General features: G+C 43.9%; 1 protein-coding gene across 1 annotated transcript in view; it reads left to right on the plus strand.

The window, feature by feature from the left end:
- Positions 1 to 331: 331 nt before the first annotated feature.
- LOC134398146 (xanthine dehydrogenase/oxidase-like) overlaps positions 332 to 15,154 on the plus strand; it is a 48,558-nt gene continuing 33,735 nt past the window's right edge. Inside the window, 2 exon segments of the mRNA XM_063125391.1 lie at positions 332 to 769; positions 2,088 to 2,204. Of these exon segments, the coding sequence (XP_062981461.1) occupies positions 332 to 769; positions 2,088 to 2,204 (555 nt within the window).

Here is a 15,154-nt window from a genome sequence, read left to right on the forward strand (position 1 = left end):
GTTTTTGTGCGAAGGGGGAAGGATAGTGGTCTCTAGGTCAGCTAGCTTTAGTGAAGCGAATTGGAAAAGAGTGCACGGCAACCCGGAAGTGCTGGTAGAACTAGAAAGCAGGCAGGAGCCTGAATTGTTGGTTAACCCACAAAGTACAGAGACTCAAGAGTTAAGGCTAGAAGAACAGCAAGAAGAAGCTCCAAGACGTAGTCAAAGAGTTAATAAAGGCGTACCACCAAAACGGTACAGCTTTGAAGCTTGCTGTGTGAATTATGAGCCTGGTTCGTACTCTGAAGTAAAGAAGTTGAATTCTTTAGAAAGGCAGCAGTGGGAAAGTGCCATGCAGAGAGAGTTAGACAGTCTCAGAGAAAACGGAGTGTTTGAAGAGACGAGTTTGCCAGTAGGGCAAAAATCTCTAACCTGCAGATGGGTATTTAAACTCAAGCAGCTAGAAACAGGGGAGCAGAGGTTCAAGGCTAGGCTGGTCGCCCGTGGGTTCAACCAGGTCAAGGAGGTCGACTATGACCAAACTTTCGCCCCCACAGCCAAATCAGAGACTTTGCGTTTGTTTTTGACTATTGCAGCCAAAGAAAACCTTAAAGTGAGGCAATATGATTTTCAAACTGCCTATCTCAACGCACCAATCGTTGAGAAAATATATTTAAGGAAGCCTGAAGGTTTAGAAACAGATGACAACACCGTGTGGTTTCTAAAGAAGGCGATTTATGGGCTTAAGCAGAGTGCTAGGTGCTGGAATTCTTTACTAAACGAAACTCTGGTGAGTGAAATGGGATTTGTAAGGAGCCTAGCTGACCCTTGTCTTTATACAAAGGGAAAAGGTAAAGCCTACAAGGCTATTTTGATTTATGTTGATGATTTGATAATATCTTGTTCTAGTGAAGCTGAAATCAACAAAGTAGCTGAGCAGCTGAGTAGCAGGTACAATTTAAAATCCCTAGGTGTTGTAAAGAATTATCTAGGAGTTGAAATCAACAGGGCAGAAGATGGAAGTTTTTTGCTAAGTCAAAAGCAAAAAATTCTGAGTTTGCTGGAACGGTGTGGAATGTCTGAATGCAAACCAGCAAAAAGCCCTATGGAACTGGAAGCCCTAAAGAATCTACAAGGAGAGGACTTTAGTGATCCAGGCTTGTATCATTCAGTGGTGGGAATGTTGATGTATTTAGTGAATTGGTCAAGGCCAGATTTGTCTGCTTCTGTCAACATTTTAAGCAGGTTTGTTGCTAAACCAACTGTGCCTGCTTGGCAAGCAGTGAAAAAGATTTTAAGGTATTTGAAAGAGACCTTAAATCATAGCTTGAAGTTATCTGCCGATGCAGATAAGGAGCTGTTATGCTATGTGGATTCAGACTGGGGTGGCTTTGTCGAGGACCGCAAATCCACGTCTGGATACATTTTGACATTTGGAAAGGCACCGATATGCTGGAAGTCCAGGAAGCAAGCGTTTGTTTCTATATCGTCTTGCGAGGCTGAGTATGGTGCTTTATCTGAGCTGTGTGGAGAAGTTACTTGGCTAATTCAATTAATAAAGGACTTTAAGGCCCCGGTAGAGAAGCCAATAACAGTTTACTGTGATTCACAAGCATGCATAGGCTTGGCCAACACAGAAATGTTCAAATCCAAATCCAAACACATAGCTATAAAGTATCAAAACGTGAAGGAACATATAGCAAGTGGAAGTTTAAAGTTAGTTTATTGTGAGTCCAAAGAAAACCTTGCTGACATGTTCACAAAGCCACTAGGTCCCACCAAACACAGGGAAGTTTGTGAAACTTTAGGTTTCAGGGAGGACAAATGTAAATAACTGTACAATGTATTGTTAAATCCAGTGTAAACATATGAAGGGGTGTTGGATCCTGGAATGTATCCTAGATATGTTTCCAGGGATTTACTAATTGCTGAGGAGCTGGAGGAATCAGAAGACTCAGCAGAAAACTTAAAGGTCAACGTTGCACCTGGACATTGATGTCATGATTGATTAATTGGTGACTTGATTGTTTCAATTAAGGGATTGCAAGCAGTTGCATCATTGTACAGTTAGCCTATAAAAGGATTGTATTCCCATGTACATGTATCAGAGATTATACACGTACGGCGGAGTCAACACGTATTGGGAAATAATACAGCTGCAGGCTCAGGTTTCAATTGAGCGGCCGGCTCCACCCAAAAGCAAGCTCCTGCAGCCAAGAGACAAGGTAAAACCTGCTCCTGCAGCCGAGAGACAAGGTAAAACCGGGGGGGGGGGAGCTTCCTAGCACTTCGAGCGCCGCGCCGCTGGTGTGTGTGTTTGATTCCCTAGACTCCCGCTGCTGCCGCGGTTGGCAGCAGCGGAGACCAGGGAATCACACACACACCAGCGACGCGGGGGCCCCTCTCCTCTCCTTCCGCCCCCTCCACCCAAGTCCGCTGCAGCCGCTGGTGTGTGTGTGTGTGTTTGATTCCCTAGACTCCGGCAGCTGCCGCAGTTGGCAGCAGCGGAGACCAGGGAATCAATCACACACACACACACACCAGCGGCGCTGCGCTTCCCTGACGCCGACGCCGCAGTTCGACGGGAAGCTCCCCCCGCCCCCCCACCCCAGCGACGCGGCCCCCCCTCTCCTCTAACTCCCCTCCCTCCGCCAGGGTGGGGTAAGGAAAGGAGAGGAGGTGCTTACCTCCTTCTTCATCCAGGCTTGGTGGGAAATGGCATCCCCACAACAGGAAGTGTCGCAAAGGGGTATTGCGACACTTCCTATTACTGTAAAGACTCCATTTCCCGCCATGCCTGGAACGAGGAAGAAGGTAAGAACCTCCTCTCCCCCCCCACCCAGCCCGGCTAGGGCCCCCTCCCCCCCCCAGCGCGCCTCGGCCTGGTCCCTGGGCCCCCGCCTGCCATCGTCATAGTTCCTACGGCACCAGCAGGCTGGGGCCTAGGGATCTCCCCACACCAGTGCGGCCCTCTCCGTTCCCTCCCCCCACAGCAGGCCTGGGTTTCAATTGAGCGCCCGGCTCCATCCGAAGCCGGGGGCTCAATTGAAACCTTCGGAGACAGGCCGGGTTTCAATCAATTGAGCGCCCGGTTCCACCCGAAAGCAAGGCCGCAATTGCGGCCTTGTTTTCGGGTGGAACCGGGCGCTCAATTGATTGAAACCCGTGCCAGCCGCCGACGGACAAGGTGAAGCCGGGGGGTGGGGGGCGACTTCCCCCCCTGGCTTCCCCCGCCGCTACGCCTGGTCCCCGAGAAGCCCCCTAACCCCACTTACCTGGCCCATCGGGGATGAGCGCCGGCCGCGCTCTCCCTGCTCTCCGTTTCCCTCTGGGGATTCTGAAGCTCACGCGCATGCGTGAGCTTATCAGATTCCCCATTGAGAAACATGGGGATTTTAAAAATTAATTAAAAATTGACGGAACGGTCTTTCGAAAAAAGAAAGGCCATTCCATCAATCGGATGGATAGCAGAATTTAATCCTGTTTATAGATTCCACCGGGAGGCTTCCCCCTTTTGCGCTACGAGTGCGCAAAAAAAAAGTCGCCACCCCCCGAGAAAAACAAAGCAGATTGTGACGGACAGACTTTCTCTCCCTTTTTCTCCTTTAAACTCCCACCCAGACCTCAATATTTCAGGAATCTCCCTGAAACGCGCAGGGAATGTAAAGCCAGCATTTCTTTCTGGCAGTACCCGCGTTTCAGAAAGATTCCTGAAATATTTTTCATTTTAGGGTCCTAGGTTCCCCTTCCCCCCCCCGCTAAATAAATTATAATGGTGGAATGCTCAACTCACTCACCGGCCTTAACAACAGGAATCACTACAGTGATTCCTGTAATACTGCCCGTTGTTAAATAACTAATGCAAGAAACTTCTAACAAGATGAAAATATTACTTTTTCCACTCAGTCTGATCCAAATGAAAACACATCCAATATATTAACATTTTGATGTTAATGCTCCATCTCATTTCTACTTTGGCTAGAATTGATGTACATTATGTTGTTGGATCCTGGAATGGATCCTAGATATGTTTCCAGGGATTTACTAATTGCTGAGGAGCTGGAGGAATCAGAAGACTCAGCAGAAAACTTAAAGGTCAACGTTGCACCTGGACATTGATGTCATGATTGATTAATTGGTGACTTGATTGTTTCAATTAAGGGATTGCAAGCAGTTGCATCATTGTACAGTTAGCCTATAAAAAGGATGTATTCCCATGTACATGTATCAGAAATTATCAGAAATGATCTGAAATGATCACTGTATCAGAGCTGTATTGACTGATCGTATGTAAGTATTTGTATTTGTGAATGCCATAACTAAATTATATTTTTATATGCCAGTAAAGGTTTCTTTAAACCTACTGAAAGTCTCAGTCTTAATCTGTGTCTGTGCTGAGTTTGCTGGAAACCGCTGCAAAACTCTGTTATAAGGTTATTGGCCAGAAGCCCAGTCTGGCAATAACTAAAATAAGGTTGTAAATATTAGACCATCATATCCCAACAGGTATCAGATATGGAAGGCCAGGTTGTAGGCCTCTAGAACGCTCATATCACTTGTATGCATCTCTTATTCCACTCTACATTCCATTGTGGTTTCAATCTTTCATTTATGTATACTTCTTTAGGTGTGTTGCTTACAGCTGATCTTCATTTGTCAACTGAAGGTTTCTGGTACACAGAGTGAATGTATATACCACATAGGATGTGTCCACATACACACAACACACGAACCACATTGGACAGAATCTGAACAGCTGCTTTGGATCACACAAAGGGCTTGCACCAGCCCCCGATTACTTTTCTCTTTGAACAGCTGATTCCTCCATGGCAGAACACAAATTGCTACAGAAATCTCTCCTCAGCTCCAGGAGCAGCTTACCCTGCGGCATTGGGGGGGGGGGGTGTTTGAGAAGATACAAGCATAAATCTCTCTTGGGCTCCCAAAACTAATTTCACATGTCTTTGGATCATAGCCACAGCTTTCAGTAAATGTTTTGCACTTCTTTCCCAAATTCCCCATCATCAATTCAATGCAATGGAGTAAATATGATTTTCCAAGAAGCAATTCAGGTTGCGTATTAACAAAAATAAGTTATCTATATTTTCAGCATTAGAATTGCCACTTTATTATGTTCACCACTTTCACCCACCTATAGAGATATGTAAGATTCTATTAGCAAAGCTTGGTTTTGAAACTTATTTGAACATATCTGAAAGAAGTTTTCCTACAGTGATTAACATCTATTTATAAAGTGAATGGAAAAACTGTGTCTACTTTAGAGAAATGAATACACTTCTTCCAAAATGCTGCCCTACGTTTAAATGCCGGTTTCTTCACACGCTGTAATTATGAGAAACCAAAATTGATTTCTAAATACTTCAAGATGAAACTGGCACTGATGTGCAATTATCTTTTTCAGCTCTAAACTGCTTGTACATAGAATGCTGTTCCTTTCCATGAATTATTTCAGACTGCAATTCCTAACTGGTAAAAAAATATCCTAGGGAAATCATTCCAAGATAAGCATTCAAGAAGAGATATTTTAGCAAAGTTTGCAAATAAAAAAGACTTAATAATGTGCACGTTATTTTGTGCCTTATAAACTTACTTAAAAACCAATGAACTTGTATACAAAAGATTTTTAATATATTCTTATTATTTGCATAATAATCATTAACTGATCACGAAACACATATAAAGAATAATACATTCAAATATCTGTTGGAGAAATTGATCAATACTTTGGTTGCCTTTTTACTGACAGAGGCCCAGTTTAAACAATCATTTAAGCCATGGTTTAGATCCTAAACAAGCCATGGAGGACCTCAGGCTTGCACCCTTCCCGTCACCCCAGTTAATCAGAGTTTTTGTCTCTAGGGAGCAGCCTCCTTCAGACTGACAATGGTCCCACATCAACCAAGACTGTGATTGGCACATATGGTAGCATCAAGGAGATGGGAATAGTCCCACACTATCTTGCTGGCCTCTTCACCTGTTCAATACTCACAGATACCAAACATCTAAATAGGTATCATGTCTAACACAACTCCCTTAAGAAATCGTGCTTAGATTCTTAAAGGCTGGTAGTCAGGCCAGAAAATTATTCCAGCAACCTGACCTCTCAACTTCCTAAAACTATGGCAAGGAGCCATAGCTCATGGTAGAACTCATGCTCTGCATACAGAAGGTCTCAGGTTCCCCCACTTCTCCAATTAAAAGGATTAGGTAACAGATGGTGGAAAAGACTTTTGCCTTAGACCCTGGAGAGCTAGTGCCACAGAGCAGATATTACTGGGAAGTAGGACAAGTAGTCTTGTCTGGTATAAGGCAGCTTAACTTTTTTCCAATCCTGTACAAAGATCCCTAAAAATGTGGTGCTGACATCTAGATATTTAAATATATTTATACTTATAGTTCAAGCCTCAGTCACACATGAGGTGACAACTATACAGACCACCTGATTTATAAGGATGTAGAAGTCCAAAGTCGAGTGGAAGCAATAGGGCTATGCAGATAACATCAAGCTTAAGCTTTCCAAGTTCTGTGTGACAAAGTAGGCAGGCTGCAAACTGAAGGCACATCTGGGAGGGTAACCACTGTTAATCCAGCCCTATCGGGCTCAAAGTATCATTGGATTCTGCAAAAGCCCAGGGAAGCCATGAAAAAAGAAGGATGAAAGCAATGGAAAAGTCTAGCTCCATACAACCTTAGCTGAGACAACGAACAGGCTTTATGAGATACTTGGCCACTTAACCTGTTAACTGAGGAGAAAGACTTCATTGGTTGATTAAAAGGGCTTGTTAACCAATAAGGCAGGCCTTGTTTGGGGACTCAGCAGCTGGTGAAATCATAATGAGCTGGCAGCAATGTGCAGGAGTGGCACTTGTTTACAAGACCATGTTGAAATGGAATTTGCTTACAGTATTAATGTACTACTGTTTAGTGGGATTTCTCCCTGCCACCTTCATTCAGAATTGCGTGTGCCACGTAGATGTTTTATAAACGGTAGCACAGGAACTGAACAATAAAAAGCATATCTCAGCCTATTCTTCAAACTCATAACAAGTGTTTCACAACAGTAATCTTAAGATCGCCATCTTAGGAGTCATTATGTTAGAAATGGCATTCTTATCTAAAACAAATTTAGCAATGTCTTCGGAGAAACTGTGTTTAGCACTGAGTTGTGATACTGTGTTCTAAGTATGTGTACTTGGAATTATGTTTTTAATGAGGTTACTGGAATATACAGCAAGGTATATATAGTTAGTATTATGGTATTAGAGCCTACTGTAGATCCACCTAGTAGTAGTGTCATCCAGCCCACACTTAACTAGTTTGTTAATCAGAATATCATGAAACACTTTGTCAAATATCTTACCGAAGTCAAGATATATTATGCTCACAGCATGTCTATTACCTACTAAAGAAGTTGCCTGATTAAAAAATGAAATAAGATTAGTTTGGCAGGACTTGCTCTTGACAAACCCGTGGTCACTGCATTAGTGTCAAGGTGCCTACATTTTGAGCACTTTATAATCTGCTCTAGAATCTTCAAAGGTATTGATGTCAGACCGACTGGTCTATAATTCCATGGATGTTCCTTTTTGCAGATAGGGATGACGTCTGTCCTCCAATTCTCCACTATTTCACCCGTTCTCCAGTATCTATCAAGACAGACAGCCACATTTTCTAATAGGTTTTGTTCTGCATCCACCACAACCATGAGATGAAAAGGGAGAGATATGCTGACTACCAGAACAATATCTTTACTAGCTAAGTCTTACAACTATGGACTTTTCCAACTACAGTTAACGGGCCAGTCATTCTTTCCAAATGTTGAAATTTAGATTATCTGAAACACTGGAAGACAAACCCTAAGAGTTTCTGATAGGGCAAAGTGAACACATCAAGCATGTAGAAAGCATCAAGCAAATTGGGAAAAGGCAAGCAGCAAACAATCCCAGATAGAGGGAGAAGAGTTTCCTTATAGCAGAAATTGAAAACTGAAATAAGAGACAGATAACCTCAATGTTACTGCAAAGGATGAAGAATATAGCCACAGAAAGGCAGGTAATAAAGGCATTCATAGCCAGAATCAACAAAATATACAGAATGAAGTAAAGGTCACCCACACTAAACCACAGAAGATACTGAAGATAATCTGGGATGAAGCTAGGAAAAATCATTACTGTATTTCTTCAATTGTAAGACGCACAATAATTGCAGTACCACCAACAGAAAAAAAAACACCTAAGACACACCCGCGATTCTAAGACGCACCCCATTTTTAGAGATGTTTATATGGGAAAAAAGTGTGTCTTCGAATCGAAGAAATAGGGTATATAAAGTTTGGCAAGGCTACTATAGATCCCAAATAAACCTTTGGGACTGAATGGTTAAGAGCCATAGAAAACCTTGAGACCTTTGATATGAAGCCAATTACCTGATTCTATAATAGCAAGCCGATACTGAAGATAATCTACCAAGAAGCCTAACAGAACCTTAACTTATACTTTTAAAGCAGGATGGGACAAAACCTGGGGGCGGGGGGCATTTATGGTGTTGAGAAAAAAACCCTACAGGGTGGAACAGAGTTATTTCATGAGATGAAAGACTGAAGTTAATGCCCATCTTGAAGTTACCTACCAAAGTTTTATGAGACTTTAAGTGTAGGTTTAGTATGTTAGGGGGAAATTTAATACTTTATGACATTTTTGAAATAAATAAATAAATCTGATTACTTTTTTTAAAAAAACAATTGTTTTGATTGATTTTTTTCATTACTTTTTATCCACCCTGGGAGCCTTCTCTACTCATGTAGGTTCATTGTGCAATTTAGAAACCCAATAGGGTTCATGGAGCCTAAACATTGAGCCAATTCCCTGCTGCTGGCATTCAGCACCCTGCTGCTGGCATTCAGCACCCAAGAGACGGAGATGGGCAATGAAGATGTGATAGAGTGAGCAGGGTCTCACTCTAATCACGAGGGATTGTTTTTTAATAGGGCTAAAAACAGCTAAGCTACTCGTAGTCTTAAAATGGGGAAACAAACTACCTACTTCTCTTATTTGTTTATAATTAGCAAAAACTTTGGTGTGCCTATCATGCAGCAGTGAAGATGGCAAAAAAATTATCCTACTTTGCAACTGTTATTTCATCCTTGAAATGTCGCCCAGCAGAATTATTCCGAGTGGTTAAGAGCCTCCTGGGACCAGGCTCAGGTTTAGAGAAACCAGGATTAGAACCCTCTGTCGTCTGCTGTAATAAATTTGCTAGGCACTTCGAGGAGAAATTTACTCAGAACTTGATGCCACTTATCGCAGAGCCTGGGGAGGTGTCCAGTGCCCCTGTCTGGTCATGTTTCCTGGGATCAGTTTCAGTTGTTGCAGCCTGATGATGTGGACAAGATGCTTGAATCAATCTGTCCCACCACTTGTAAGCTTGACCCTTGCCCTTCTTGGCTAATACAATCTAGCAGAGGTGGATTGACTGGGTGGGTCCAGGGGGTAGTAAATGCCTCACTCTGTCAGGAGGTGGTGCCTGCTGCCTTGAAAGAGGCTGTATTGCACCCTCTCCTGAAGAGGCCCTCCCTGGTCCCAGAGGTATGTGAGAACTACTGCCCCAATCACTAATATCCCTTTTGGGCAAGGTGCTTGAGCATGTGGTAGCTGGGCAGCTTCAGATGTTCTTGGAAGAAATGGATTATCTGGACCCATTTCAGTCTGGTGCCAGGCCAGGGCACGGCACTGAAACAACCTTGGTTGCTCTGTCCGATGACCTACTCTGGGTGGAAGACAGTGCTACCCTGCTGATCTTCCCGGATCTCTTGGCAGCTTTTGATACCACTGATCATGGTATCTCACTGGATCGGCTCTCTGAGATGGGAGTAGGAGGCACTGTGTTACAATGGTTCCGCTCCTATTTGCGGGGCCGATTCCGGAGGGTGGTATTGGGGGATTCCTGTTCCACCCCATGGCTATTGAGCTGTGGTGTGCCACAGGGCTCTATTCTATCCCCCATGCTGTTCAACATCTATATGAAGCTGCTGGGAGAGGTCATTAGGGGTTTGGGTGCCATCAGTATGCTCTATTTCTCCTAGTCATCGGAGGCAGCTGGGGTGGTGAAAGTGCTGGACCAGTGCCTGGACGCTGTAATGGGCTGGATGAGGGCTAATAAACTGAAGCTGAATCCTAGTAAGATGGGAGCTCTGTTGGTTGGTGGTTCCCAAGTCCAGGAATTGGGTAAGCAACCTGTTCTGGATGGGATTGCACCCTCTGAAGGAGCAGGTGCGTAGCTTGGGAGAACTCCTAGATTCATCCTTGTCACTGGAGTCCCAGGTGGACTCCATGGCTTGGAGTACTTGGGGTCAGCTTTGGTTGATCTAACCGCTATGGCCTTTCCTGGACAGGGATAACCTAGCCGCAGTAATATATGCACTGGTAACTTCCAGATTAGACAACTGCAATGCACTCTACGTGGGCTGCCCTTGAAGACGACTTGGAAGTTGCAGCTAGTGCAAAATGCAGCAGCTAGACTGCTGACTCAGACATCTCATAGAGACCATATAACACTGGTCTTAAAGGAATTGCACTGCCTGCCAATATGTTTCCAGTCGGAATTCAAGGTGTTGGCAATGTTTAAAGCCCTAAACGGCTTGGGACCTTGATACTTGAGGGAGCACCTCTCCCTTTATCTGCCTGCTCGAGACTTAAGATCTGTTGGGGGAGCCCTTCTCTGTGCCCCACCAACGCGAGATATATGCTATGGTGGGACACATGAGAGGAATGTCAGTTGTGGCACCCCGGCTGTGGAATCCCCTCTTCCTGGAGGACCAACTGCCACCAGCACTGGCTTCATTTTAGTGTTAGGCTACGACATGGCTTTTTAACAAAGCCTTTGCTGGCTAAATCCACCAGCCTGCACACCGTCTTGTTTTAATTGGATTTTACTGTTTTAAAATTTCATATTGGTTTTAATATATTAATGGTTTAATTTGTTTTAGAACTGTATATTTATTGTTCTATTTTATATGTAAGATTTTATCTGTATGCCATCCTGAGATCCTTGTGATGTAGGACAGGATATAAATGTTTTAATAAATAATAAATAAACAACATTAATTGGAGAAGCCAGGAATTAAACCAGGAAGTATGTGTTCTGTCACTGAGTTATAGTTCTTCACCAATATGGGAGGCTAAAAATGTAATAAAAACACATGGACAATTGTATAGGTCTTTCCCCTCCAATTAGAACTTACCAGGAACACCCATGCAGTAGGTCCCACCCACTAGGCTGCAATATTCACACAAACCCTCCAGCAGGACAAGATCACACCAGACTGAAGTCGCTTCCATGCCACTACATGGTTAATAACCATGCCACTACATGGTTATTAACATGGTTATTAACACTGCAAGGTTATTAACAGGGACTGGCCGGCGAGATCACATTACGCCAGCCCTTTTCCAGCTTCATTGGCTGCCAGTCCAGGTCCGGGCCCAATTCAAAGTGCTGGTATTGACATTTAAAGCCCTAAACGGTTTGGGGCCAGGTTATCTGAAGGAACACCTCCTCCCATATGTACCTACCTGGACCTTAAGATCATCTACTGGGGCCCTTCTCCGTGAGCCCCTGCCAAAGGAAGTGAGGCAGGTGGCTACTAGGAGGGCTTTCTCCGCTGTGGCACCCCGGTTGTGGAATGAGCTCCCCAGAGAGGTCCGCCTGGCGCCTACACTATACTGCTTTCGTCGCCAGCTGAAGACCTTTTTATTCACTCAGTATTTTGACACTTAATTTTAACTTAAATTTAAATTTTACTGTTTTAACTCTGTATTTTAATCTTATATCAACTTTGCTGTGTGGTTTTATCCTGGTTGCGCTTTTTATACTGTATTTCGTAATTGTGTTTTAACCTGTTGGGTGTTTTTTTGTGGTTTTAATTATTGTGAACCGCCCAGAGAGCTTCGGCTATTGGGCGGTATAAAAATGTAATAAATAAATAAATAAATAAAATAAATACATGCACACGAAGATTTTTTTTAGGATAAACAAAACATAGGCCAATTATATGCAATTCTCTGAATGCTCTCAATGAAGAAATGTAGTACTTTTATGCATTTCGTTGGTCACTGACTCTAGCTTAAAGACAGTAAAAAAGAGAGAGGGAGAAATCCTATATTAAATTAAACCATATTTTGTTATTTGTGCCTATAAAAATCATATTACATAATATGTTCTACAGAACAAACTTTACTATTGATAAAACCCTCTGTTGGAAATCATAGAAATGTTCACATGAAGGAAAAAATGTTAAGGAAGAAAAAGCATCTTTAACACAAAACTGATTTTGTTTTTACATATGAGTAAACTACAATAAGAATTTAGATTCTTGCATATAATATCTCAAAAACATTTAATGCATATTAGAGAATACATTCCTAGATGGTTTCATGCACTTCAAAAATTCCTTCTTCATTATGCTTCTGTAAGACTGTAGCTATGAGCATCCCTAAAGCAAGATTTAGAGGTCATTAACAGATAAAACTACCACAATATAGAACTTCACGATAAGCCTGAAAGTACACAGTAAAGGGCATCCAAGAATGTGAACAACTCAACTAGCAATAAGTATGATAACTTAATCATTAAACTTCAATCAAAGGCAGTGGCCACACAAGTGTGCATGCAAAGAACTGAAGTATATCTTTACAAAGCAGAGCTATTTTAGTAGTAGTTGACAATGCAGTCTTTCATCCAGCAAAAGTAGGGCCCTGATCAAACTAGTCAACATTAATAAGAACCTTTAAAAATAGTTGAAGTCAGGCAAGAATTCTTAAGAAAATAATGTTATGCTATTTATAGAAGAATAAACCTATCAGTTTCTTGCATCAAGAACAAATGGTCTTGTGGCACATTAAAGACCAACAAATGTATTATGGCATAAGCTTTTATGGACTGGAGTCCACTTCAACAGACCCCTGGCCCATAATCCTAAATGGAAAGTGCTATATTACGTATCACATAAGCCTCTGTATGTACTAATAGCCGCCCTCCCAATTTCTAGAGGATTTTTTTTAGAAGACACCATTATAAGTTGGAATTGAAGTGGGAGAGAAATGGGTCTTGTAGTCCTCCCACTCAAAACAGGATGAGAATTCTGTCAAGTGTATTCAAACCAGTCAGTGTGTGTGTGTGCTGTTTGAATACCCAGATACGCTGAGCTCAAAAGGGCATTTCCACGTGACAACCACCCTGACAAATAGGTCAGGCCGTGAGATACCATTGGGTTCAAAGCCACCTAGTAAATATCTTCGCTTTCCCTTGTCAAATCCCCCCACTCTACCCACCCACATCGCCGCACAGATAAGCGCCAAATCCGAAGCGGTCCCCGCGACTGCCGCCACCTCCTCTTAAGCCGCCAGGGCGTTCGAGAACAAAGGGAAGAAACGCGTGTTTGAAGAACTCCCTGATCACGTTTTGCATTGCGAGCGTGTGTGCGTGTACGTGTGGAGAGAAATGCTCGTTTCAAGCCCATGTCGCCCGCCTGCCCAGCCTGGCACCTCCACAAGACCCACTTCGACCCACGACGCCCACGTCCAAACCCAGCCCTCCTCCCACGGCTGCCTCCTCCTCCTCTCCCTTCGGCCACCCTCTCCTCACCTAAAGCGTGGCCCCCGAAGCGTCAGCAGGAGGAGGCGGCCTCTGCCCCCTCGACTCCGCACCGCGCCTCCTTCACACGCCATGAAGCGTCGGCAGCAACGGACGCTTCAGCCCCGCGCCGTGTGTGTGTGTGTGTGTGATTGATTCCCTGGTCTCCGCTGCTGCCAACCGCGGCAGCGGCCGGAGGCTAGGGAATCAATCAATCACACACACACACACACAACAGCGGTGCGGGCCTTCCTGGCTGCAAGCCCGGGTTTCAAGTGAGCGCCCGGCAAGCCGGGCGCTCACTTGAAACCCGGGCTTTTAGCCGACTTGGGCGGGGGAGGGAAGGAGAGGAGAGGGGGGACTTCCCTTACCTTCCACGTTGCTGGTCTGGCGGGAAATGTGCTTCCGTGCTGGAAACGGAAGTGACCATGTGGCTAGGGAGACCATATGCAAAAGAGTACAGGGCTCCTGTATCTTTAATAGTTGCATAGAAAAGGGAATTTCAGCAGGTGTCATTTGTATGCATGTAGCACCTGGTGAAATTCTCTCTTCATCACAACATTTAAAGTTGCAGGAGCCTTGCCTCTTTTGTATCTGGTCAAGATGGCAGGGTTCCTGCAGCTTTAACTGTTGTGACGAAGAGGGAATTTCACCAGGTTATCCATATATACAAATGACACCTGCTGAAATTCCCTTTTCTAGGCAACTGTTAAAAATGCAGGAGTCTTCCTTTCCATGTGGCTAGGGAGACCATATGCAAAAGAGTACAGGGCTCCTGTATCTTTAATAGTTGCATAGAAAAGGGAATTTCAGCAGGTGTCATTTGTATAGGGTGACCATATTTGGGAAACCAAAAAAGAGGACACCTAGTGTGTGTGTGGGGAAGCAGCTTTCTGAGTCCTGCAGAAAGTACGTTATTCCCCCGCCACCTTAAAGAACTCGATTGGAGTGGAGGAGGGGAAAGGATTTCATTCTGCACCACCACCATCCACTCCAGTTGGGGCCTTTTCTATAATGTCCACGAATGACCCACTTTCCCCTTTAAGACCTCAATTGGAGCTCAGGGTGGGGGAATGATGTGCCTCAAGAAAGCATGTCATTCCCTCCTGCCATGCTAATGGCAGCCTTAAAGAGGAAGGTGTGTCATTCCAGGACATTATTGAAAATTATAGAAAATCCCCCCTGACACCATGGAAAGAACAAAAACCAGGACAAATCCGGGAAAATCCTGACAGTTGGTCACCCTACATTTGTATGCATGTAGCACCTGGTGAAATTCTCTCTTCATCACAACATTTAAAGTCGCAGGAGCCTTGACTCTTTTGTATCTGGTCAAGATGGCAGGGTTCCTGCAGCTTTAACTGTTGTGACGAAGAGGGAATTTCACCAGGTTATCCATATATACAAGTGACACCTGCTGAAATTCCCTTTTCTAGGCAACTGTTAAAGATCCAGGAGCCCTGTTTTCCTTTCCATGTGGCTAGGGAGACCATATGCAAAAGAGTACAGGGCTCCTGTATCTTTA

The sequence above is a fragment of the Elgaria multicarinata genome, chromosome 4 (genome assembly GCF_023053635.1).
Source record: "Elgaria multicarinata webbii isolate HBS135686 ecotype San Diego chromosome 4, rElgMul1.1.pri, whole genome shotgun sequence".
Lineage (NCBI taxonomy): Eukaryota > Metazoa > Chordata > Lepidosauria > Squamata > Anguidae > Elgaria > Elgaria multicarinata.